General features: G+C 39.9%; 1 protein-coding gene across 1 annotated transcript in view; it reads left to right on the plus strand.

The window, feature by feature from the left end:
* The window catches only part of LOC124718713 (protogenin A-like), a 416,220-nt gene that overhangs the window by 339,529 nt on the left and 50,179 nt on the right, over window positions 1-26,512 (plus strand). Inside the window, exons 10-14 of the mRNA XM_047244333.1 lie at window positions 3,524-3,715; window positions 5,139-5,338; window positions 8,556-8,685; window positions 19,163-19,391; window positions 24,538-24,668. Coding sequence (XP_047100289.1) covers window positions 3,524-3,715; window positions 5,139-5,338; window positions 8,556-8,685; window positions 19,163-19,391; window positions 24,538-24,668 — 882 coding nt within the window. The remainder of the gene's footprint in view (window positions 1-3,523; window positions 3,716-5,138; window positions 5,339-8,555; window positions 8,686-19,162; window positions 19,392-24,537; window positions 24,669-26,512) is intronic.

Raw genomic sequence — 26,512 nt, forward strand, 5'->3', positions numbered from 1 at the left:
TGTTTTGGATCCCCACTAGATTGGATTAAAGGTAGATATCAAAGCAGTTCAGAGGCATACTGCTAGATTTGTTAGTGGTAGGTTCTATTAACATGTATCACACAATGCTGTGTGAACTCAAATGGGAATTCCTGGAAGGGAAGGGTACTCTTCTAGTGGTACATTGTTGAGAAACTTTAGGGAAGTGGCGTTTGAGACTGATTGCAGAACAATTGTGCAGCTACTGACGTACATTCCGTGCAATGACGGTGAAGATGAGACGAGAGAAATCGGGGCTAGTCCAGAGGCCTGCAGATATTCATCTTTTCTCACCCCATTTTTGAGTGCTACTCTGAAAGAGAATACTGGCAGTGGTGCAAGGTATCATCATCTCGCACCATATGGTGGCCTGCAGAGTTTAGATGCAGACAAATGTGTTGCCACAACTCCGAGACGGGGTCCGGCATTTTCTTCCACCTTAAAAGAAAGTCCAAGCGTACTTCATATTTTGTTATTTTCCACACACTTCTAGGCAGTGTGAAAACTGCTCGTTGACTGTGGGTGTTTGGTACAGTCTGTATTTTTGCTGGTGCTTGCTGCACTCATATTTGCTCCTATTTGTGGTACATGTCAAATCCTTCATTGAGAAGTTTAGCAGCAGCTTTTATTGCTGATTGTCTGGATTTTAGCCTGTCAGATGTAGCACCTGGGATATAGTTATGAATGGGAAGCTTGGGGTTGTCCAATATCACCTAATACTCCTGTAACAGAGTTTCTGTGTTCAGGTGGAAAGATTTGGAATCCAATTAACTGGTGTGGTTTTTAGGCAGCTTGTGGTAGCACATATTTTAGCATCGAGTTTTGTGTCGAGCTTTTAGGTAATGTTACTGTGTAGCCACACAGGACCAAAATAGTCTGCTGTGCTGTACAGTGATTCCAGTGCTGAGCAGCAGAGCATTGGGGCTGTCGATCCCGAGTGGCACCACACACTGTTTGGTGAATGTTGCTCCTGGTGTAAACTGTACTATTAATCAAGAATGATCTGTAAACGCAAGCATTCTGTTTCACTAGGGCCGGGTTCGAGTAACAACATACAGTAGCATTCAGACGAGATCGAGATGTCATCTGTTAGTACCCTTTCAGTTTTTTCTATGGATGTTTTGGGGAAACCAATGCCTGGGTCATCTGTATAAGCATATTTTCTGCCCACAGTATGAGGAATATCTGAAAGGAATTGATGCAAGAACAGAGCATTGAGAATGTCCGTGCTTTAGAGTTGTTCAGTTCCTTACTTAGCATAACTCTTAACATGTGTCGCAAGGTATGTTATTTAATAGTTGCGTTCTCGTAAAAACAGTAGAAGTAGTTTCTCTCTACATACAGTGTTATAGGTAGTAGTTTGATCAGCAGGTTTCTCCCTCGTTGCTCTGTGTCGGGAAACTTAAATCTTACTAATGTCGACACGGTATGGCGGCAGTTTTAGTTGGGCTGTGGACTTTAATGGTGGAATTGTCAACAAGAAGGACCTATTTTGTCAGTGAGGCTCTGTCGTGTAGTTATCGTTCAATGTGCAATCATGCAGGTGTACACGAGTACACAGTAATTGGACTCGGGGATTGCAGTTTTCGAATCCTGCTGCCTACCTTGCAGTGAGCTTGCAATCTTTTTTATTTTCTTATTAGTCCTATATTTTTCTCAGGATACACATGGCCATGTGAGCGGAAGCTACTTGAGTCACAGTACGATGCACCACCCAGTTCACAAGATCGTTATGAAAAGTTGAAAAATTAAAGAAAACTCTAAAAGAGTATTTATCATATGTATGAATAAATGAAAAATGTAATAGCAAAAGGCTCTAAAATACTCTAAATCCTGCCTTGGTCGTCCCTTTGGTATTCGTACATAGAAGGTCTTCAATAAGGAATGCAACAAATTATTTATATGCAATCTGGTTAGTTTTACTCAGGATTTCAATACATCATATTATTCCCCACTCTCTTGGCTGCAGAATCCTATTTTTCAATGTTAATGGCCCTATGCCACCTTACTGAGATGTCGCTCTACTGGTCGACTCCAGAGCCAATGTCTTGTTGCATCAACAACCTCCCCATCATCCACGTACTGCTTCTCGCAGCGTACATCCTTCGTCGGGTGAAACAGAAGGAAGTCGGAAGGAGCGAGATCCTTGCTATAAGGAAGATGAGGACGAATGGTCCAGTGAAGTTTTATGAGCTGCTCTTGAGTGCACGAAGTTGTGTGAGGCCTTGTATTGTCATGGAGAAGGTGACGTTTGTTTGCATATTTGTGGCGATGAACGTGCTGAAGCCATTTCTTTAATTTCCTTGGGGTAGCTCGTGCACTTCATTGTTTATCACTTCACCATGAGGGAGGACATCGAACAGTACAACCCCTTCAGAATCCCAGGAGGCTTTACCAGCTGAGGGTGCAGCTTTGAACTGTCCCTTCAGAGGACAGGTGGTGTGAGACCAAACCGTGGCTTACCGTTTTGTTTCTGGTCGGCAGTGATGAAACCGTATTTCATTGCCTTTGATGATGTTTGGCAAAAAATTGACATGATCAGCCTCGTAATGAGCGAGCAACTCCGCACAGGTGGTCCTTTGTCGTTCTTCGTGCTGTCCTGTTTGGTGGCAATGAACCTAGTGCGCACACTCCTCTGAGTACCCCATCTGCTGGACAAGTGTGTCAGAGACATCCGGCAAGACAGCAGCGAGATGTGATTGTGATCCGTCGATCACCTCGATTGAGAGTACCGACGTGTTCCAGCACTGCAGGAGTCGCAGCTGTGTTCAGCCACCCGTAAGGAGGGAGATCGGACAGGTTTGCGCGACCGTGTTGTGATGATCACAGGTGAGTCACCCAATGACTCACGGTGTTGTTGTTCACTGCCAGGACTCCGTAGACATTCTGCAAGCACCTTCGAAAATCTGCAGTACTTTGGTTTTCCAAAAAAAAAAGAAACTCCATGACACCTCTCTGCTTCGAATGCACCTCTGTCACAGACGCCATTTTGAAGGCTACGCACAGATTTTCCACCTGTCTCGGGACTTTGTGAAACTGTGAGAGGCTAAAGCAGGACTATTCCGTGATGTCCCACACCAACTTCCATGTTTTTTCAATCAAAATTGGCAGAGAAAAAAAAAGTTTTGTATTGTGTTCTGAACATTCCTCGTATATTCCTAGATTCCTCACTGAACACTGGTTCTTTAAACTTTGTAAGCTGCCCTTTGGGGATTGTTCCTGCATGGCTTAAAGGGTGTTCCATTTCAAGTTTTTCAGCAGCTTTGTGACTATGTCCTTTGCATCAAACAAATCTATTATAGTTCATGCAGCACTTCTTTGTATATGTTCAATATGCCCTGTTAGTCATATTTGTGTTCGCCCCACACACAAGTCAGTTAGTAAAAATATTCAGTGCTGAGTTTGGAAATAAACATTTTTCATGTTGCAGTATTACTGTTTTAAGTTACAAACAAATAAGGAAATGTAGGGACACCTACGTTGACAGCACATCTGCTCTGCGCAGTTCCGACAACAGCGCCACGGGTGTCGGTGCAGACAGTGGATGCGACGACGGCATCCGTGAGCTGGCAGCCGCTGACTCCGGTGGAGGCGCGTGGCCACGTCGCGTCTTACAAGCTGCAGTGGGGGCCGCAGGGGGAGCCCGCTTACAGCGTCGAGGAGCTGCCGCCCTCCACCACACACTATGTCCTCACAGGTTGGTCGATGTGACACTGTCTCTGGAAGGGATACTAAGCTGCAATTTGTTTGCAGTGCTTCATCACTTCAACTCGTAAATATTTTAAGATAATTTCTGATGTAGGTATTAGTACAAATTTGGAGGGGAATATGGAGTTAAAGTACAGGGAGAAGAAATAAAAACTTCGGAATTTGGCAGTGACATTGTAATTCTGTCAAGAATGGCAAAGGATTCAAAAGAGCAGTTGAACTGAAACCAGTTTATGACACGAGCGCCACAAGTAGCTACTTGTGGCGCTGAGCTGAGATGGGCGCCTGGGACACCTCGGTGCAAAATTCGTATACAGGGTGTATCACATTTATTATCGAAAACTGACACGAGTGAAAATATACTATAACAGAAGCAAAAATGTTTCAGTAAATGAGGGTCCAAATAAGAGGTGGTGTTCGAACAATTGCAAATGTCTGGTTATGAACATCCCACTGATTTCAGTATCAAATTTTATGCTAGTTAATACAAATAGATTTGAAATTTAAACTTTCTAATTCAGTCACTATCTAATTGGGCTCAAATTGCAAGTGAGGCCTATCTTAGCAAGAAATACAATACAACAACTTTAGCACATTATAAGTTAGAAATTACTACGGACCTGAAAAATTTGCATTTGTGATAAATGTGAATATAGATGCAAATTCTGCCTCAAAATGTGAAAATGCGGCATAACCTAATAAGTGATTAATGGAAAATCTCATATAAAGATTCAGTTAATTACGAGAGCTTAGATTTGAGATCTATGAGGAAGAGTGCTGCAGAAGGGGATGAAACTGCAGGAACGTGGCATGGACAAATACCCTGTGCCTTTTCAATGAAAATCTGTGCCACTTACCCACCCCTGAGTAGACCACCATCCCTTATTTATTGCTTTGTACTCCAGCAAGAGGATCCCCCAGTCTGCGATGCCTGTGGCTCGTAATCACTTTATGCAACATTTTAAGTGAGTGCCTTTTACATTGCGACGAGAGGGCAGAACCGAGTGTAGGTGGGGAAGTATACCCCATTTTAACTGGTGACGAGGCAAGTTTGGTAAACCTTCCGAACTTTCATGTGGTGTCTCTGATTTTTAGTGTGTTGCAGAGTGGGTGGCTCATTCTTTTTATTCCAGCGATAAGTTGGCTGCAGCCATGTGCTGTCATTGTAACTTCTCGGCTTAAAAAAATATATTACTTTTGTGTGTGCACGCACACATGCTCGCGCACGTGTTTTTGGGCTATTTTTGTAATTTTCATTGTTGTTGAAATTTTATTATTTTGTAACACATATTTTATCAACATGCATCTCACAAATTTTTCATACAGATACCTAAAAACCTTGCTGTTATGTGCCCAAAACATATCATCGTAAACAGCATTGTGTGATTATATGAAACACTGTTCCCATACAGGGTTGGAACCGGGGAGACATTACAACGTCAGAGTCCTGGCGGCGACAAGCCGCGGCTACCCGACGGAAGACCTGCCGTGGGTCACGGTGCAGATGCCCAGCGGCAGTGTGGATGGGGACGAGGGGCCCGGTGGCGGCGTGGGTGGGAGCCCCGTGGCAGTCGCCCTGGTCGTCACGCGCGTCAATGCCACCGTGCTGCAGGTCAGAGCACTGATCCTCCAAAAGGCCTCCTAGTGACAATAACAGATCTAGGTTCTAAATAAACATTTATGTATATACTGTTTAACCAACTGTCAAGTGCTTGGAAATGGGTATTTCTAGTTAAGGTTTCTTGCTATTACAGTTGCATGTTGAGCCCAGGAAGAATGCCTGCCCATATGCCTCTCCGTGGGCAGTAATTAGCCCAATCTTGTGTTTGTGGTCCCTGAGGGACAGACTTTGAAATTTTTGAAGGTAGCTGAGGTAAAATACAGTGAGTGAAAGTTATCTACAGCCTGTACAGAAATCAGACTGCAGTTATAAGAGTCAAGGGCATGAAGGAGAAACAGTAGTTGAGAAGCGAGTGAGACAAGGTTGTAGGCTATCCCTGATGTTATTCAGTTTGCTTATTGAGCAACATGAAGGCCAACTGAGGATAAATTTGGAAAGGGGAGTAAAGTTCAGGGAGTGATAATAAATGAAAAGCACCAGTTTGCTTTTGTTCTACAATATTATTTTTATTGCTAACCGGTTTTCGGCTTACAAGGCCATCTTCAGGCATTTACTGAGTGACATAAAAACTTTGAAGTTTGCCGATGACATTGTAATTCTGTCAGAGACGGCACATGACTCCAAAGAGTAATTGAACAAAATGGATAGTGTGTTCAAAAGAAGTTAAAAGATTAATATTAGCAATAGTAAAAGATAGATAATGAACATCATCTAAAATAAAACTGATAATGGAATGCTGACAAATTAATTCAGGTGATGCCGAGGGAATTAGAATAGGAAATTAGACACTAAAAGTAGAAAATTAGTTTTGTTACATGGGCAGCAAAATAAATGGCAGTGGCTGAAGAAAGGAGGACATAAAATGCAGACTGGGAATTGCAGGAAATATGTTTCTGAAGAAAAGAAATTTTTTGACATTGAATATAAATTTAACGATTAGGAACTCTTTTCTAAAGGTATTTGTCTGGAGTGTAGCCTTGTACAGAAATAAAACACGAATAATGAGCAATCAGACAAGAAGAGAATAGAAGCTTTTGAAATGTGGTACTACAGAATAGTGCTGTAGATTAGATACACAGATTGAACAACTAATAATGAGGTACCGAATCAAAATGGTGGAAAATAGGACTTATTGGTGGCACAAGAAGGGATTGCTTGATAGGACACATCCTGAGACATGAGGAAATCATCAATGTGCCAGTGGAGGGAAGTATTGGTGGGGAGTAAAAATTGTAGAGCGAGACCAATGCTCGAATACAGTAAGCAAGTTTGGATAGATGTAAGTTGCAGTAATTATGCAGAATTGAAGATAGTAGCACAGGATAGGGTAGTGTGAACAGTTGCGGCAAATGAGATGACGAAGACGATGACGATGACACCTGGCATATGAGGTGTGATTAAAGAGAAATGGGAATTTCTGTGTTTCTTAAAGAATTTTTATTTACTCATCAACATCAACTTTGTCCCCTGGTAATTGCCCTCAGATATAATACAGTTGTGCTAGCACTTTTTCCCGTCTTGGAAGCACCTCTGAAACTCACTTTTCAGTACGGCGTTTAGCATCTTCATAAATTTTTTTTTTTTTATCTCATCAATGGTGGCAAAATGGTGGCATTTCATGGTTCTGTTCAGCATAGGGAACACAAAGAAGTCACAGAGGGCCATGTCTGGTGAATACAGTTGCTGAGGTACCGTAATGGCTTGTTTTTTGTCAAAAAATCAGGAGCAAGTATTGAGGTGAGATTGGAAGCATTGTTGTGATGCAGTGTCCATGAGTGATTTCACCACAGTTCTGGTCTTTCCTTCAGATTGCTTCATAAAAATGATGTGTAACTTCTAGATAGTATTCCTTATGGACCGTACGACCATAAGACAGGAACTCATGGTGCCATATCCCATTGTAATTGAGGACTGTAGTGAGAAGAACCTTCACACGTGATCGATTTTGTCGAACTTTTCTCCTTCTTGGCTCTTCAAGCAGATTCCATAGGGACGAATGACCCTTGTTTTCAACTTCACAAACATATAGCCATGTTTTGTCATCTGTTTTAACTTTCTTGAGAAGTTCAAGATCATTGTCGACTTCATTCAGCAATGTCTATGCGGCGTCATTTGAAAGTCAACGATTTCACAACAAACTTTGCTGCTGCACGTTTCATACCCAAAACGTCTCAACAAATTGCTTGGCATGATCTGTAGGATATGCTGATATCATCAGCAACTTCACTGATGGTGATTGGCAATTTTTCCAGAAATATTTTCTTTACTTCTTCCACATCATCAGTAATTGATGCGGTAGCGCGTCCAGGGCGGTTGTCGACTTCAACTCCTTCTCAGCCTTCTTTGAAAAATGTATACCCTTGTAAACTCTTGCCTTAGTTGTAGAAGATTTGTTAAAAGCCATATTCAACATTTTAAATGTGCTGCACTTTATTCCATTTTTCAAACAAAATTTTTTTTGAAAGTAGGAATTGGCAGAGCTCTCGAAAACACATACGACTGTTTTCCTGTCAATAATAAACTAAACATTTAAAAGAACTGAAATTGCAAACATACATCATGGGCACGTGTATCAACAAGATAATAAAAAATTTAAAAATTGGATGTGTAAAGCCTGTGAAATTAAAAAAAAAATCCCATTACTTTTTGATCAGATCTGGTATGCTCAGAAAACTCTGAACACATTATTATTTGTGAGCAAGCAACTCCATTGCACATGTGTGACTTTCAAATGAGGACTCCGTACAGAGTGTTGCAGTATGGACACTGGTTATTCCTACATGCCAGCAGTAACAAACAGCCACTGCCTGATGTTATTGAGCAGTTGCTTTGAGGAAATACTGTGGTATACACAAAATATGATTCAGTGGCAAGCTAAGAGCCATATATTTATAACTTAGTGTTCGAGAACTTTAAAACTTTCTGGTTCCTTCTGTATATAGATTATTTACTTCCAGTTTTTATTTCATGAAATAAAATTTAAATGCATCAGGTTAATATTTTTGAATATCCTTGTCTATTCTTTAGCAAAAAGTTAGAATTTTGGATTTTCCTTTTGCAACAAGTACTGAGGGAATTTATACCTTTACTCTCTATTTCCCAGATGCTGTGACTACCTTTCTTGTCAGTGCTAGCAGTTGAAAAATGTTTCAAATCTGCAGTGTTTTCAATTCATTGTATTTCGGGAACTGGTGTTTATCCCACTTAGGTCGCATGGAAGAAGCCGAATACTTCTGTCGACGACGGAGTACAGCTGTGGTACAGGCCGCGTGGCAGTTCGGAGGTCGGCCCCTTCACTTACGACGCCAACGCGACACGTGCGGTGCTCACGGGTTTAGGTAAGCTTACAGCTGTACCTGCGGACAGGAACTGACTAGTAGTTTGACCGGTGTGAGAGCCATGCACGATTCACGTTTTGTAAATGTCATCATGAAGGGGAGCCAGGTGCTAGGGGTCTGCAGGAGTCAGCAAACAGCAGCCACTGTGGACTATTTAAATTGTTCCATCCATCTGATCTCCATCTGCTCCCCTCTTCTGTATCTCATTACCAACTTATCCCTCCTCATCCTCCTTCTTCTTCTGCCAGAAACATGTCCGCAAACTCTTATTTATTGAACAGGTGCCACTGCTATGTATGACACATACCCTAGACGATATTTCACTTATGTTTCACAATTACTTTTATTATTAAAATCCAAAGTGCTATACACACCAAGGTAAGTCACGGATATAGTACCGACAAAAGTCAGTAGATTGCAGGCTGATCAAAAGACTGAACAGAACTTGAGATTTCTCAAACTGTGATGTAAACAGTTCGACCAGTTGAATCATGCTCAGACACAGCCATACTTGAAACAGTGAAAACTGAGCTAAAACAATGGAAGATAAATTCTCCAAAAATACAGTGAACTTGATTTTTATGAATGCTTCAGGTGAAGACATATTCATCTGCCAGGTTCTGTTGACACCCAATGATTCAAATATGCCCTCCAATTTAAAGCTATTACAGTTCCCCATGTAGCTTTCATTTGCTATGACAACAGGGCCAGGGGCCAATCACTTTGTGTGGTAGATATTAAACATCCTGGGCAAAGCAGCTAATATTAAAGAAATACAAGTGGACAGGAACAGACTGTCATAACATACGAGGGGCATTTGAAAAGTCTGTGCAAAGTCCGAGAGATGACACCACCAGCGTGTATTGAGGTCATGTTTAGTTAGTAGCATCTTTGGAAAGAACGCACACAAAGTTTCAGCCATATTGGTCTATTTCTTTGTGTTTAGCATTCGTGTGAATCAAGGAAGTCAAGTGATTGTCAAAAAATCGATGAAAAAGAATTTCGTGTGGTGATTAAACATTACTTTATGAAAGGAAAAATGTCTCAGGAGACTAAAGAGAAGCTTGATAAACATTACGGTGACCCTGCACCTTTGATTAGAACAGTTTATAAGTGGTTTCAAAATTTTCGGAGTGGCAATATGGGCCCAAGTGATACTGAACGTTCTGGACGCCCTGTGGAGGCTACGACTCCAGAAATCATTGATAAAATCCATGATATGGTGATGGATGACAGAAGAGTTAAGGTGTGCGAGATTGCTAGTGCTGTGGGCATCTTGAATGAATGGGTACATAATATTTTGCATAAACATTTGGACATGAGAAAGCTATCTGCAAGATGGGTTCCGCGATTGATCACGTTCGACTAAAAACGGAATCGTGTGAAGTGTTACAAGGATGGTTTACAGCTGTTCAGGAAGAATCCGCAGGACTTTAAGCATCGTTTTGTCACTGTGGATGAAACATGGATACATTACTATACTCCTGAGACCAAACAACAATCTAAACAGTGGGTTACCAAGGGAGAAGCTGCACCAAAAAAGATGAAGACTATTCCTTTGGTCGGAAAGGTTATGGTGACTGACTTTTAGGATTCACAAAGGATAATCCTCATCGACTATCTGGGAAACAGTAGAACTATTACAGGTGCGTATTATTCATCGTTATTGGACCGTTTGAAAAACCGAGCTGCAAGGAAACTGCTGACATTTGGACGCAAAAAAAGTCCTTTTCCATCACGACAATGCACCAGCACACACCTCAGCAGTTGTGGTCGCAAAATTATTAGAAATAGGATTCCAACTCATTTCCCATCCCCCCTATTCTCCAGACTTGGCTTCCTCGGACAACTATTTGTTCCCCAATTTGAAGAAATGGCTGGCGGGACAAAGATTTTATTCAAACGAGGAGGTGATTGCAGGAACTAATAGCTATTTTGCAGACTTGGAAAATTCCTATTATTTGGACGGGATCAACAAATTAGAACAGCGTTGGACAAAGTGTAAAAGTCTAACAGGAGACTATGTCAAAAAATAAAAAAGGTTTACCCCAAACACGTAAGTAGTTTTTATTTTTGCACGGACTTTTCAAATGCCCCTCCTACATGCTCTGATGAGCCAAAACATTATGTCCCATCTTTAGAGTGCAATACTGCAGAAATTCTGCACAATGAGGATTTGACAAGACCTCGGCAGGCTTCCAGAGGTAGGGAAGTCGCACCAAATGTCTACAAACAGGTCACACAGACTATGGGCCAGTGTCTCAATGAGGCAGAACTGGGATCTGATAGTATCACTTATATGTTCTGATTTCTTCAAATGAGGTGAATTTGTGAGTTCTCTTCTGAGCTTCTCATACCGGTGTAGCAGTTCTAGCATTGTGACATCGAATTATCGTGTTGGAAAGTGCCAGAACAATTGGGGAACATGTCAAGTGTGAAGAGATGCAGGTGGTTCGCAGTAACGTTCCCGTAGTCCGCAGCTGTCACGGTGCCTTTGATTACGACTGGAGATTCCATTGAAGGCCAGCTGAACCTCGCTTGCGGAACAGTACTACCCCCACCACTCCATGTATGTGCCGTGGTGCGTTTTTTTAGTAGCAGTTCACCTGGACGACGACACATCCAGCGGCGAACATGAACGCGGTGTAACGAGCGTAACTGACGGTGTCGTCGAGTCAGTATGGGAATGCGTAGGAGTCGTCAGCAGTGGAGCCCAATGTTCGACACTGTGTGCAGAGCAGTGTGTACTGAAACACCTGTGCCTGGCATCAGCAAATGTCACTAGATCTGCCACAGATAGATTTTCAGAAGGCTTTTGACACCAGGTACGACTGACTGAATACATCGAAAAAGTTCAAAGAAAGGCAGCACATTTTATATTATCGTGAAATATGGGAGAGAGAGTCGCAGAAATGATACAGGATTTGGGCTCTGACATCATTAAAAGAAAGGCGTTCTTTGTTGCGACGGAATCTTCTCATGAAATTCCAATCACCATCTTTCTCCTCTGTATCCGAAAATATTTTGTTGACACAGACCTACATAGGGAGGAAAAATCACCACAATAAAATAAGGGAAATCAGAGCTCATACAGAAATATATAGGTGTTCATTCTTTCCGCACGCTATACAAGATTGGAATAATAGAGAATTGTGAAGTTGGTTCGATGAACCCTCTGCTAGGCACTTGAATGTGATTTGCAGAGCATCCATGTAGATGTAGAAGTAGATGTGGGCCTTATTCGTGCTTTACAGAATGGACAAGTCTCTGTTCCGCACATTCTCTGAGGAATGTCTGGACATCTGACACATTGTCACCTACCCACAGCCCCACTGTTCTTCAACCACTTTCTGTACCTGTGCACGATGACAGTCCTTGAACAGCTTGGCCATTTCTGTGATGCTAGATCCCAGGCACCGGACCGTAACAGTCTGCCCTTACATCAGTACAGTTCCCCCTTTCCCCCTTTTCCTCTGCTCCACTTATCTATTTTCTAACCCAGAAAGGTGCCCACAATGCCAGCTGACAGTAATGAATGTCACAGTGGGCAGATATCATAATATTCTGGCTGATCAGTGTATGGCAAACTACAGATCAAAAGAACATCACAGGATAATGTGAAAACCTAAACCAGTAGTTAAACTGGCAATGCTGCACACACAAAATGCAGAGACACATTGTCACACATTTAGCCAGGAAAAGTAAATCAGGGTGTATACGACCCAGGAATTTTTACATCCGGGAGAAAACCGGGAAAAATCCGGGAATTGTTTAGAATTCCGGGAATTTTTCATTGTTTTAGTTTTCAGTTAAATTTTTGTGTTTTTGTCTGGTAAGAACCAATACTCTAACAAAGGATATTATTGTATCCCGCTACTGCAGAATGATACTGCAGCAACAAAACATGAACGGGAGGGGGGGGGGGGGGAAAGAAAGAAAGAAAGAAAATAAAACTTAAGTTGCAAAGGAAATGCGTCATATACAAATATACAACAACAAAACAGTGCTCATACAAGCGTCTGCCAACAGTTAAGTGTGTCAAAGGCTTTAGGAACACTATGCAATGCTTTATAACAACAAATTGCCTCCGATTAGCATGACGTGACAACTGTTTAAATTAGATTCGTTTGAACAGTTGCGGGCGGGCTCTTGCTCATGCGCAGTTGAATAGCGTATGTGTAGTACCTATTCCCGCTTCTGGTTACGGAAGTGTGGCTGGGCGCCACTACTTAATATTGCCCCGGTTCGGAAATATCGTAGATGTGGGGCTGATGCACAGAGCAGTCCGAGTTGTGGTGGAGAGGTGGGTCGTCTCCTCATGACTTGTGTTTATGTTCAGTGATTTTATTGTTTCCTCTTCGTTTATTACTCTCACGTTAAATGGTAACAAAACGGATTTTTGTGGCCCGGAGCTATCAAATGAATTAAAATACGTTCGCATAATTATGGCAGGCTAAAATATGTTAATAGTTTCAGATTTTATTTCCACCTTTTACAGTCAAGCATTAATTGCCTTACAGAACAATGAAGTTATTTTTGCTGGTTTGCTAAAGAGATTTCTACTGAGGCAGTCAATTTATTTGAAACGAAGTGTTTAATTTCACACTATTGACTAGTTTCAACTGTTCGCTGCATTTCAAGTGCCCGTATAGCATTATGCTATAATAAAGAACCAAACATGAGTACTGGCACTCCAAGAAAATTTACATACGGATGTGTATTTTATGCCGAATTTTGCATTTTAGTATGGTTCGCGAAATCCTGACACTCGTGAAGTATCCTTTGATGACTTGTTTCTTTTATCACATAATGTAAGATCTTTTAATGTTTTACACGTACGAACATATGAGCTTCCTGCGTCATCGTAACTGCGCAAGCGCGGTGACGCCAGTTATCTGGCGCTTTCTTGCAACTGCTGAAATGAACCTATTTCTAACAGGTTGCGGGAAAATATTGCGATTGGTGGTTTGAAAAGCGTTACATTCAAAGCAGATTTCCTTTTACGCAAGATGAATTATGTGCGAGAATGTACGATGAATTTCTTAAATCACAAAGCGTTTGACTGTCATTTAAAAATCAGCTCTTTGAGGACAACCATTTAGAAGTATTTCGAGCCCAGAAAATGAGACATTTGTGTTGATATTAAAAATTTTACTGGCACATTTGTGTGTGTATCTTAAAGTGCAACACGCTCAAAAAAGATCAACATTATATGTGGAAGCTTAGCTTCTCTTCCAACTTATTAATCTTCGAGACCAATATTATATGTGAATGCTATGTATATTAATTTAAGCCGTTAACTTTTCTTATTTGTGTGTTCGCGCTACTTAAGAGTGATCTTGCTATTGGCTGACTGCATCACATGTCCTATTGCTGTCATCAGCTGGCGAGATCACGTGAATGAGCTATGACGCTTACAAAACCACATCGCAATCTCAGTTTCAATGCTTCGGAAAGTGACACGCGTTATTTGGTGGAATTAAAATTTATACCTTCGTAATACGAAAATATGTAGCGTACATGTTGCTGCACATCAAAGGCCTTTCAAAACGTGTTTTTCCCCCTTAGTTTCGTTTTCTAAAGTGCCGGGGAATTCTACGTCGGTATGTAAAACCATAAGCATTCAAAGGATTGATGACTTTACAGTACCGAGGAAGAGTATACTGTCACTTAACATGGAAAAAGTGTATTTTCATCCGGGGGAAAGTGTAATTTTAACCGGGAAATCCGGGAAACATCTGGGAATTTTTTTTCCTTGTCCACGTATACACCCTGTAAATGAATATTAATGGTGCTGTGTTTTGTCGTATTTCACACCAAGAAATGTGTGATGCTGCAAACGAATCTGAAAGTTGGGCCGAAAACATCCTTCCGTGGAAAATTTCCTAGCAGGCAATACTTTCAGATATAGGCAGAAATCGGACAAAAAAGCTGTAATTGAATATACGTGCTGTATATATTTCGTAAATAAATGTGTTAGGTGTAGAAAGCAAACTGAATTTATTAGTATGTTTGATTTTAGATCACCGATGAAGAAAAATCAATAAAATGAAATGTATATGGTTATATAAATATGATTTTTTTTTTTTTTTTTTTTTTTTTTTTTTTTTTAGAAGGACAAATTTGTAACACCTGAAATACTTCAGTAGTATATATATGGGCAGTAGTTTGGACTGGTACTACTCAGTTCACATAAGTAAGTAAGGTAATTGAGTTATTTTATTTCAATTGAGTGAATCTGCAAGATGCTCCTTGTTCAGCCATATTCTGTTTTGATGAAACCTGTACGGACTGTACCAGAGTGACCTATGTGAAGTTCTGAAGAGTGTTAAGCTTCATTTGTGACTCAGTGTAGCTACTAGTGCTGTTTTGATAAGGGTTGCTGTACTTTGGAACTGAAGATGTGGGGGGGGGGAGATTGAGTGTAGCGAACAATTGTTTCTGACCTAATAGCTCTAGGTTCTGTTACTTGCTGACCTGATGCAACTTACTATGCAGATCAGAGAAGTAACAGAAGTAGAGGCCAGGCAACACTGCCCGTGGTATAATCTCTTTTTAAACTGTTGCAAAATGTTGTGACAATTTTTGCCCATATTCTGACAAGGAAAAACTAAAGACTAAAACATTCTGCAAATGTGATCATAGGTCAGTGAATTAACTGTTAACCTGTATGAAAATTAGTGAATTACGGCTTTTGTAGAAATGTGTTCACTTGTTATCAGCCTTTGAAGTTATCAAGGAAGACAAAACATGTACTAAATTTAACTTTTTTTTGACACCATCTATCTTAAAGTTGACACCTTTGATTAAAAAGTCTGATGAAGGAAGCTATAGTTTCACAGAGGCCGTTGTCTCACAGTAAATGTAGTACTTCCATGATGTCATCATAAGCTATAACTAAATACATTTGTATAATATTTGTGACTGTTAATTGTTGTTTATTCAATATGTATGCCTATGTGGACTCTTATTGTAGTTGGGGGTTTGATGAAACTGTGACACATATGCTGGTGGTCTTGTTTTGCTCATGGTATACAAGCTATTTTGGTACAACCAATGACAAAATGGATCAAGAAAAGGTACATTAGATTTACTAGTACAGCGTTTGCACACTCAACCAGAAGACATCACTTTTGATAACTCAGTTCTTCTGGCTGTTGTGATATCTCAGGCAAAATACTAAATCTTGTGCTGACTCAGTTGAACGCCCTGTGAGTTGCCCTCATAACCAGTCATTGAGTCAAAAAGTATTTCCTGAAGACAAAGTTGGTCGAAAGATTGAACGGTGCACAGATAACTTAGTCTTGGTACTGACTTTCTTCTTGCAGAAGAGAGTAAATCGTAGCTGAGCGCTCACTGCATTAGCTTTGCTACACCTCGCTTCCAGTTCTTTCACTATGTTGCCATCCTGTGAGAATATGCATCCTAAGTACTAGAAACCGTTCACCTGTTCTAGCTTTGTTCCTCCTATTTGTCACTCAATCCGTTTATATCTCTTTCCCAATGACATTACTTTCGTTTTGGAGATGCTAATCTTCATGCCATAGTCCTTACATTTCTGACTAGCTCTGAAATATTACTTTGCAAACTTTCAATCGAATCTGCCATCACAACTAAGTCATCCACATATGCAAGACTGCTTATTTTGTGTTCACATATCTTAATCTTACCCAGCCAGTCTATTGTTTTCAACATATGATCCATAAATAATATGAACAACAGTGGAGACAGGTTGCAGCCTTGTCTTACCCCTGAAACTACTCTGAACCATGAACTCAATTTACCGTCAACTCCAACTGCTGCCTGACTATCCATGTAAAGACTTTTAATTGCTTGCAGAAGTTTGCCTCCTATTCCATAATCTCATAGAACAGACAATAACTTCCTCCTAGGAACCCGGTCATATGCCTTTTCTAAATCTATAAAACATAGATACAATTCCCTGTTCCACTCATAACACTTCTCCATTATTTGCTGTAGGCTAAAGATCTGGTCCTGACAACCTCTAAGAGGCCTAAACCCACACTGGTTTTCATCCAATTTTTTTGGAAAAATGGATGAAAACCACAAAACTAGAAACATAAATTATTTTCACATAGATTGTGCATCTCTGTTAGCATTTAGAAAGAACTTTTTATGTTCTGATTTGAGCGCGCGCACACACACACACCACACACACACGGTACCTACCTATGTTCCTACATTACCTGTCCAGCTGGCACAATGTATGAACCCATGTGCGTGCATTCTCAGAAACCAGTAAAGCTTTACAAATGCATAGAAGGAAGTAGTTCATAGAAACAGCAGCTAGTGTAACATAAAGAGCACCGGCTCAAAAAAATAGCTGCATTTCTACTAATCAACATAATAACCCAATTTGTAAATCTACAAACTAACAAGTGCCATCTCATCTTATAATAACAGTAGCTTGGAAAGTACAAGATAGTGTCAAACGGGGTGATTTTGGACACCGGGGCGAATTCAGACAGTGTGGCTTATTTGCTCTTTGCTACTGCATAGAATCAAAGAGTTACTTATTTTAACATCCGTGCACCAGTTATTTTAAGTGCAAGATTGCATTTATCGCTTTCCACAACTTTTATTTTGCGTCAGTTGTTTCCCTAGGTGAATAATTGACGAACAGTCTCAGTGTTAAAAATCCATGCATTATCGTAAAGTGGAAACTTTCTATTGTTGCGCCGAGTGGGAAGTTATTGTAAGCGTAATTGTCAACGCGCTCAGTAGCTAACAGCATTGAGACAATTTCTGTACAAGTTTGTCAAGTTTCTGGTGCAAGGTTATAAAATAACAACGGTTTTTGTAAAACTGTGTACTGTGTGGGGTGATTTTGGACAATGCCAAGAACGTATAAGAGCAGGAGAGATGCTACAGTACGGTGTAATTATGACCCGGAACTTTTAGATAAAGCTGTTCGTGATATTCAGAGTGGTAAACTATTGTACAGAAAAGCATGTGACTAGTATGGTATACCTAAATCAACCCTACAAAATAAAGTGCAGGAAGTACATCCGAAAAAAAATGGGAGGACAGCCACTGCTAAATAAAGAAGAAACAGAAATGTTGAAGCAAGATATCTTGAGGGCTGCACATTGGGGATTTCCCTTCACTAAATTGGATATTAGATATTTAGTTAAAGGCTACCTTGATAAATTTAGCCGAAAAGAGAAGAAATTTCATAATATCTTGCCAGGAGAAGAACGGGTGCATTTATTCTTCAAATGACAGTCAGAAGATCTTTCCGTTCACTTAAGCAAAAGTATTAAATGAGCTCGTGCAGAACTGAACAAAGAGACTGTTTATTTAAATTCTTGCAAAGCAGAAACTTACCTGTAATATATAAAATTCATTATATCATTCCATATCACTTATTCATAACAATGGGCTCCCTTAAAATGTGTAAAATGTCACCAAAATCAAATAAAAAGCATTTAGATTTTAAAAAAAGGCAGTAACCTTCTGAATTCACTCTCTATATACTGTAACTTTGGACAGAGATTTAAAAAACACATGTCCGAAATCACCCCAATCCATGGGGTGACTTCGGTCACTTTATTTAACTGCCTCAGATAAATATACCTACACATACACTTTCTGGTTCTGGGATATTTTATTTGTTACACACATACCCAACCACTTCCATAACAATCAATTTAATCTAACAATGTATACAAAAGTTACAATTGAAATAACGACAAAACCGTCCGAAATTACCCCGTTTGACGGTATACAAACAGAGCAAAACAAGGTGGTTACTGAGGAGGCTGTTGTTGGATACATTAGTACTAGTGAAATGTGGCTAGGGCACTTCAATTCCCATGTAAAAAAGTTTGATTGGTTTCTCAAGTGGCTTTGTACACCCATGACACTTTTATGTGAAATAGCATTTTTTAACTACCTTGCACACACTTGACGTTCCTAGGTCCGAAAAGTTTGGTTGTTATTGAACCGATCTTATCCACTCCTGACACTTCCATGTAAAAAAGTGGCTATGTTTTGAACTGATCATGTTCACCCCTGACACTTCCATGACAGAAATATAATTTGGTTGTCTTTTGAATGAACTTGAACGCACTTGACACTTCTGGTTGGCTATCATTGTAACTGATGTAGTGCACTCTTGAGACTTTTATCAACAGTTTGGCAGAAAGCAACTCCAGGCCATCTGTACTCAAGTGTGCTCAAGAAAGCAGTTAATGATATTTGGTGTGCCTGTGTAATGCCTCACACGCCTACTGGACAGTATTTTGACCTCAGGTTTTCTTGCTATGGTTGCTGCTTGGTATGTCGTTTCCATTCTGACAGAACTCACAACATATGAAGAAGACAACTGGGCTCCTTGCTGAAATATTGTGGAGGAAATAAAAATGACAAGTTGGTTGAATACCCGGAAACACACCATTAGACTCTTTTTATTGTTACTGTTTATAGTGCTGCAGTCACGAATCCCATGTTGCAGTGGAAGGGCCACTCTACGAGATTCGCGTGCGCTCCGGTGGCGTGGCCGGCTTCGCGGTGTCCGTCCCGTCACTGCCTCCCCCGCTAGACGTCTCGGCCACCCCTACCTCCCCGCGGTCCCTCCGCATCGCGTGGACCGCCTCGCCAGACGTGGCGCGCTACAGTGTCGCAGTTATACCTCTGGGCGTTCCGGGTGGAGCAGAGGGGAAGCAGCGACACTTCTTAGTCAGGTATGTCGGAGGTTGCCGTGCTGCCGGTCACAGTCTCTGAGGAAAGGAAGGTTGGGACTGATCTTAGTTATATACTAGGAGTAAAAATAATAGTGAATAGTAGGCTTTCCTCATGCTTGCAGTACTTTGCAGGAGGCAATGGCTGGTAAAGAAATAACAAAAATGCCAGCACATACCGGGTGATCAAAAAGTCAGTATAAATTTGAAAACTGAATAAATCACGGAATAATGTAGATAGAGATTACAAATTGACACACATGCTCGGAATGACATGGGGTTTTATTAGAACCAAAAAACTACAAAAGTTCAAGAAATGTCCGACAGATGGCGCTTCATCTGATCAGAATAGCAATAATTAGCATAACAAAGTAAGTCAAAGCAAAGATGATGTTCTTTACAGGAAATGCTCAATATGTCCACCATCATTCCTCAACAATAGCTGTAGTCGAGGAATAATGTTGTGAACAGCACTGTAAAGCATGTCTTGCAAGATCTTCCACGCATCTAGCAATATGGGTTTTTTTTTTTTTTTTTTTTAAATAAAACCCCATGTCATTCCAGGCATTTGTGTCAATTTGTACCTACATTATCCTGTGGTTTATTAAGTCTTCAAATTTATACTGACATTTTGATCACCGGGTACTTTGTGCGGAAGGACCAGGCGAAGTGAATAGTGGAGTCCTACTTGTTTGTAGGAGGGAAATTAATTTTTTGCCACCTGATACACAGTACTGATAGAGTGAGAGAGCTGTAGCCATTGAATAGTTTAGAAACAGTGTGTAATAAATGCTAACATTTCATATTACCTGGAGGAAACAACTCTAACTTTGCATGATTAATTAGTTTGCTCGATGTGTGAAGGCTTATTAGTATTACACTTGAATCTCTGAGTATTTGTAAATAATATACAGTGAAAAATCTTCAACATGAAAATGGTTAATATGAAAAATAGGTATATTGTTGTGGCCTTCACTCTGATTACTGGCTTGAGACTGCCGTCCACACTGGTCTGTCCGGTGCAAACCCCTTCATCTTTGCATAAGTACTGCAGCCTACATCCATCTGAACCAGCTGTGTTTGAGCTCCTGTCTCCACCTACAAGTTTTATGCCCCAGTTTGTGGCATCATCCTTCACTGATTTCCAACAAGGATGAATCACTATTTTGTTTCTAACATCTGACAGCTTCAAGTCTCAGCAAGTTCATCTCCATACAGCATGGTTGCAGGACCTCAGCTGTTCAGTATAAAATGTCAAACGAAAACACCTTCAGCTGTCTAAATTTCCAGATTTTATTTTGCTTCTGCTATCGGTTTCAGTGGTACCGTATGCCACCCTCAGGCCCCCTGACTGACATATAGGAGGAATCTGAGCTCTTGTATAAGTCTGCAAGATTGATTGTACAAGAGGTGAGATTCTTCATACATATATACATTAATACTTGTTCCATAGATCATGAATACGACATTTTGTAATAATGTGGAACATGTCACTTTAACATACGTCTTCTTTACACAAATTTATTTATTTATTTATTTATTACAGTTATTACTTTATATCAAAAAATTCATCTATTGATTAGGAGTTGTTGTTCAGAAATGCTTTTTATTTGTTTTATATGTTGGTTGGATATCTGTCAGTCTCTTAAAGCTATTTGGCAAAGGACCAAAGATTTTTGTGGCAGTATAATTCACCCCTTTCTGTGCCCAAGTCAGATTTAATCCAGAATAGTGAAGATAATCCTTTCTTCTGGGGTTGTAGCTATGCACTTTGCTGTTTTTGAATTGGAGTGAGTCAGGTCAGGGATGTCAGTCAGGGGGCCTGAAGATGTGTAGTATAACACTGGAATTGGCAGTAAAATCCGAAAATTTAGATGGCTTAAGGTGTTTTGATTCACATTTTTTATTTCAACATCTTCACCCCTTCCTCTACAAGCAACTTCTGTTCTAAATAAAATGTTATTCAGCGATAAGACTTAAGTTTTCTGTGATAATTGGATTTTTTCTTAAATAAAACTGAACGAAATTCCCAATTTACATCATACATACCACTTCTGCACAACAAAATATGTTCACACTGGTGTACCCTGGTAGCTTCACCTCTGTCGAATCTGACTGAAAAATGGTTGTGTAAAGTAGGCTATTTTAAAGAATGTGGTCCACATGCAATAATTAACATGCAGCAAGTAAATCATTAACACATACACGTATGCCCTGCCCTTCAAGTAGAGTCATATCAAAATTAAAATGATGTGCACAGTAGGTATAATTTGGAGGTAACAACGCAGTTTACAGTTGATTCCTATTATCCCAGTAAACATTATTGAAATTTTGCACAGTCCATAATAATAACTACACATTAACTTTCCAATCTATCACTGACAACAGTCACTACATTACAGAATGATTTCGCAGATGCAAAACTTAGATAAAACTCTGCACATTGTATGAGCTGTAATTTGTACTATCTTGTCTATGGTGTACATTTTCCCTGGTTTTTTGGACATAGATCTGTACTTTTTACAACATTCTGCAGACATTGGTGAAAAAGCTTCTAGGAGCCTCTCTTTTATAAGATTACAATAATAAGAACTGTGTTTATATGTTGTTGTTCACCGACTTTTTGCAAATTATGATTAAACATTGGGCAAAGACTATTCTCAATGTGAACTTTTAAATACAACAATAATTCTATTGAATTATGCTATCTAGTCGCCAAAATATCATATTCTGTTTCAGTAACAATTTTTTAGTTGAGAATGATAATTAATCTGAAACTAAAAAGAGTGCAAAAGTTGCTAACATATTTTTATCATTAGCTGTGTAGATACATTGTTTATATATATATACTGTTGATTTACTTTATCAGGAAGTCAGTAATGAGATACATGTTTATGTAGGAAGGATGGTATCAAAACCTGGAACTGTGGTAATCATAATTAGCATAGTTTTTAGATAAATTAATTACACTTATGAGTTCCAATTAACCAAAAGAATGTAATAGATAATAAAGTCAAGTTAGATAAGCCCTGTTTCAATATTTGAGATACAGTGCGCATGTCCTAAAATAACGCTATATTTGAAAAAATCCTTTTTTTCCTTCATAAATTTATCAGTTACTGTTCACAGAGCGCACAAAAACTGGTTACAAAATCTCCTGCTAGATGTTCATATCTGTGTTACACTACTTGCAGTGTTTACTGTTTCTTGCCTGTAGATAGCATTAGTGGTACTGTTCCCCTTTTCACTACAAGTGAAATACATGATAACAGTTGCATTTAAGTTTCAAATGAAATGTGCATACCAAGAACATTTAATTAAAAATGAAATAAGTGATGCCTTGAGCACTTCTGCCACGCTATTCTCTCCATTACCAAATTGACGATTCATTGATACCTTAAAATGTCCTGTCAGTCTACACCTTCGTTTAGTCGTGTTGTGCCGTAAATTTCTTTTTCTCCCCAATTGAGTTCAGTGTGCCATTAGCTACCTAAGCTTCAACGCTCTTCTACAACACCATATTCCAAAAGCTTCTATTCTCTCCTTATCTGAGTCACTTATCATCACACACACAGCTCCCAAATGTAATCATACAGTCAACAGTGGTTTTATTGATGATTTGTTTAGCCAGAGAACAGAGTTGAGGTATCTTTTGTTGTTTTTCCTTAGCCTATTTTACTATCTGTTGGATGACAGCAATACTCCAAAGTACTCACAGTATAATATTATTTGGTTTTTGTCTGTTCTGTTGATTGGTCTCCTAAATTTCACTCTTCAGCTTCTAAGTATCCCCTTTTCTGCTTGACAACAGCCAGTCTCACTTTTTTGTATCCTCCTTTCAGCTTTTGCTACATATATCTTGAGCCATCATTATCTCCAGTCACAGTGTCCTGATCGTGATTGAAGAGCAGAGTGAACAAAGTTTTGTGTGGATGGTTTGCTCCACAAATTTCTGAGCATTGGCTGAGGAATAGTCCAGGCCGGTTTATTGTGAATTCGTGCCAGCAGCCACAGTTTATACAAGTGAATGTTATTGGTTAAAACAGTTGTTTATATGTAATAAACACCAATGGATCTGTGTAATTTGTTTGCAGTAAGTAGTTTCATCTCACATAATTAATGGTGACTATGCAGTTTTTACTCCACTTTACTTAATATGCAGATAGATGACGCGCTAAACGGAAGGGGCTGTTCACTAAATTCCGGAATCCGATCTTCACCAAGGATGAAGAGCATATATTATTACCACCAAATTTCAAATCGCGCAATGATCATCATTCAAAGATAAGGGGAATTAGAGCTCGTACTGAGGCGTTCAGTCGTTTTTCCCTCGCGTGTACCGCGGGTTAAACAGAGGGGGGGGGGGGGGGGGGGGGGGGGAATTTGACTTTTGCACAAATTGTGCCCTGTGCCACACACCACTTGGTAGCTAACAGGGTATATATGTAGATATAGATATGTTGAATATTTTCAGTTTTAATTGTTTACCAAATTATGTATTTTAAAGAAATATCACAGTATTGTACGCCTACAGTTAGCTGTAATAAATGTCCTCCGATTTTTGTAACGTGTACAGTAAAACTGTTGAGTCTCAAATAATTAATGGTATGCCCACGTGGAGGGCATGAATGTTTGGAGACGACACAAGAGAGGCCATTGCAGTCTCTTATAGGCAACAGCTTCAGTTTTCTCAAACAATGGAAAATCCAGGATGGAATGTAACAATATGAAAAGGAAAGTTGCTACTCACCATAGAGTGAAGTCACAGATAGGCACAACAAAAAGACTCTCACAATTAAAGCTTTTGGCCTTTAAGGCCTTTGTCAACAACAACAACAACAACCACACACACACACACACACACACACACACACACACACACACACACACACTCTCTCTCTCTCTCTCTCTCTCTCTCTCTCTCTCTCTCTCTCTCTCTCTCTCTCGCAAACGTGACAACTAAACTGCATTTTGGTTCCTGTGGTGTAGGGATACCATTGTGTGCCAGGACTCCAGGTATCTGTCGGCAAACAAACAAGAAGTTAATTATATATTTTAATTATTTTCAGCCTTGTGGCTACATTGCATGGATGTGTGTCAGAGCGCCTTCACAGAGACACGTGCAATGACATTTTATTTCATTTCACAGCACACCACCTGCCATTGAGGTGACAGAGCTGGAGCCGAACACCCTGTACGAGGTTAAGATACGCAGTGAGGACTCGGCTGGACGGAAGGGTCCCTACGGGCAGACTATGGAAGTCAGGACGCCAGAAGACAGTGAGTGACACCAGGACTGCTAGTCTTTATTCACCATTTTTCATTAAAAATGAAGTGTGTTTCATCATAGATATGTGATAATAGGTATTAGTAAAGCCTTGATATTATCAGGAAGGAGACAGCGGTCTCAGTGTAATTAGTGAAAAAAAATTTTGTAAAATTTTTTTTTAACATCTGGACCACCTCCCACTCCCCTTTATGTAATTAGAGCACGGTAACTAGTTTCAGCTGCTATCTGCAACCGTATTCAGATTGTCGAAACTGTAAAAAAGCATAGAATATGCAGCAAAAACTATCATCATTAGCTTTAGTCATGCAACTGCATGCATTCTTTTTTTCAGCCAACAAGACTACAACATTATGCATGTACAGACTTCATTGTTAGCGGGCCATCTTTTAAACCATGATCTCATAAGATGACAATAATAAAGAAGGCAAATGGACAGTTGCATTAGAAAAACTGCATCAAAAGCCCATTATTTAAATCATACTGCAGCTGTTATAGTGAGAACAATATATCCAACTGTTACAAGAATTGTCAGCTGCTCCATAACCTGGCGTACAAAGGAGTGACCGTGCTTGGTGTATAAAATAGTCATCTGTATAAAATTTGCAAATGTTGATGAATAAAAGTCAAATGCCAGAAGCCCAACCAGCCTGCGAAGACATGTCGGGACTTTTAACTAACACAAGTGGCCATTCATTTTCTTTATTACTGTCATCTTGCAAGATTATAGTTTACAGGCTGGCTTGCTCACAATGAAATTTGTAACTACATGATGTCATAATCATGTTGGCCCACAATAAAAATGCGTGTAATGGCATGATTACAACTAATGATGATAGTGTTTACTGCATGTCAGTGAATGCAACAAAAATTTAAAAACTAAGATCCACGTGTACAGTCTGCAAGCTACCTGATGGTATGTGACAGAGAGTACTTTGCTTATTACTGGCACGCCCTTTCTCCTGTTCCAGGAGCGAATGGTCCAAGCAAAGAAAGTTTGTTGGTAACCCGACCTGTGAGCTCCAATCTCTGTAATTTTACCTTCGTGGTTCTTGAGCAAAATGTGTATTGGACATGGTAGACTATATGCTCCAAACCAAAGATGGTACATGGCGCAAATATCAATACACATCACTGCTGCCACACGTAGAAGGAAGAAGAACCACAACGTAACCGCGACAAGGGTAGGAAATCAAACACAGATAGAGAGCAAAGTTCACAAAAACGCATAGTTTGGAGAGAGCACAACTGAAATGCGTTATTGACTTCCTCAGTTTGTGAAACACTTTCTGTTCAACAAAGCATCAGATTTTCTGAAATGTCATCATTTGTTTGTCTACTGATCTGTCCCTTTTGGATAACTCCTTTGTGGTGAGTCATTTTCTTCTTTTGTCTTAATGTGTATAGAGGAAATTGATTGCACTCACAACATACTAACACAAGATCTCGTGGAACTCTTATTTCAAGAATCATTAACACGTGTGGTGTGCGTACTGTAAGACCTCCGGTACACACACCATCAGATTATTTGACTTGTCGCTCTAGCGAAGTAGGTGAGTGTCAGCAATATGTCTCGTGGTCTTATCGTGGCGTGTTTATCTTCTGCCGTTAGGTCAGTTAATAGAAATGCGACTTGCACGCTTAGAGTAGCAGATTGACAGTGACCAACTTTAAACAGAACTTGATTAATTTTCACACACATTTATTAAAATAATAACAAGCATAAACATGCAACTTGATTCTGGATGCTGTTTACAATTGACAATCTGAAGTTCCTTTGGTCTTGGTACGTTAATCTTATTCTCACATATCTCTGATACTTGACAAAGTGTGTATA

Source organism: Schistocerca piceifrons, chromosome 10, assembly GCF_021461385.2.
Source record: "Schistocerca piceifrons isolate TAMUIC-IGC-003096 chromosome 10, iqSchPice1.1, whole genome shotgun sequence".
NCBI classification, from domain to species: domain Eukaryota; kingdom Metazoa; phylum Arthropoda; class Insecta; order Orthoptera; family Acrididae; genus Schistocerca; species Schistocerca piceifrons.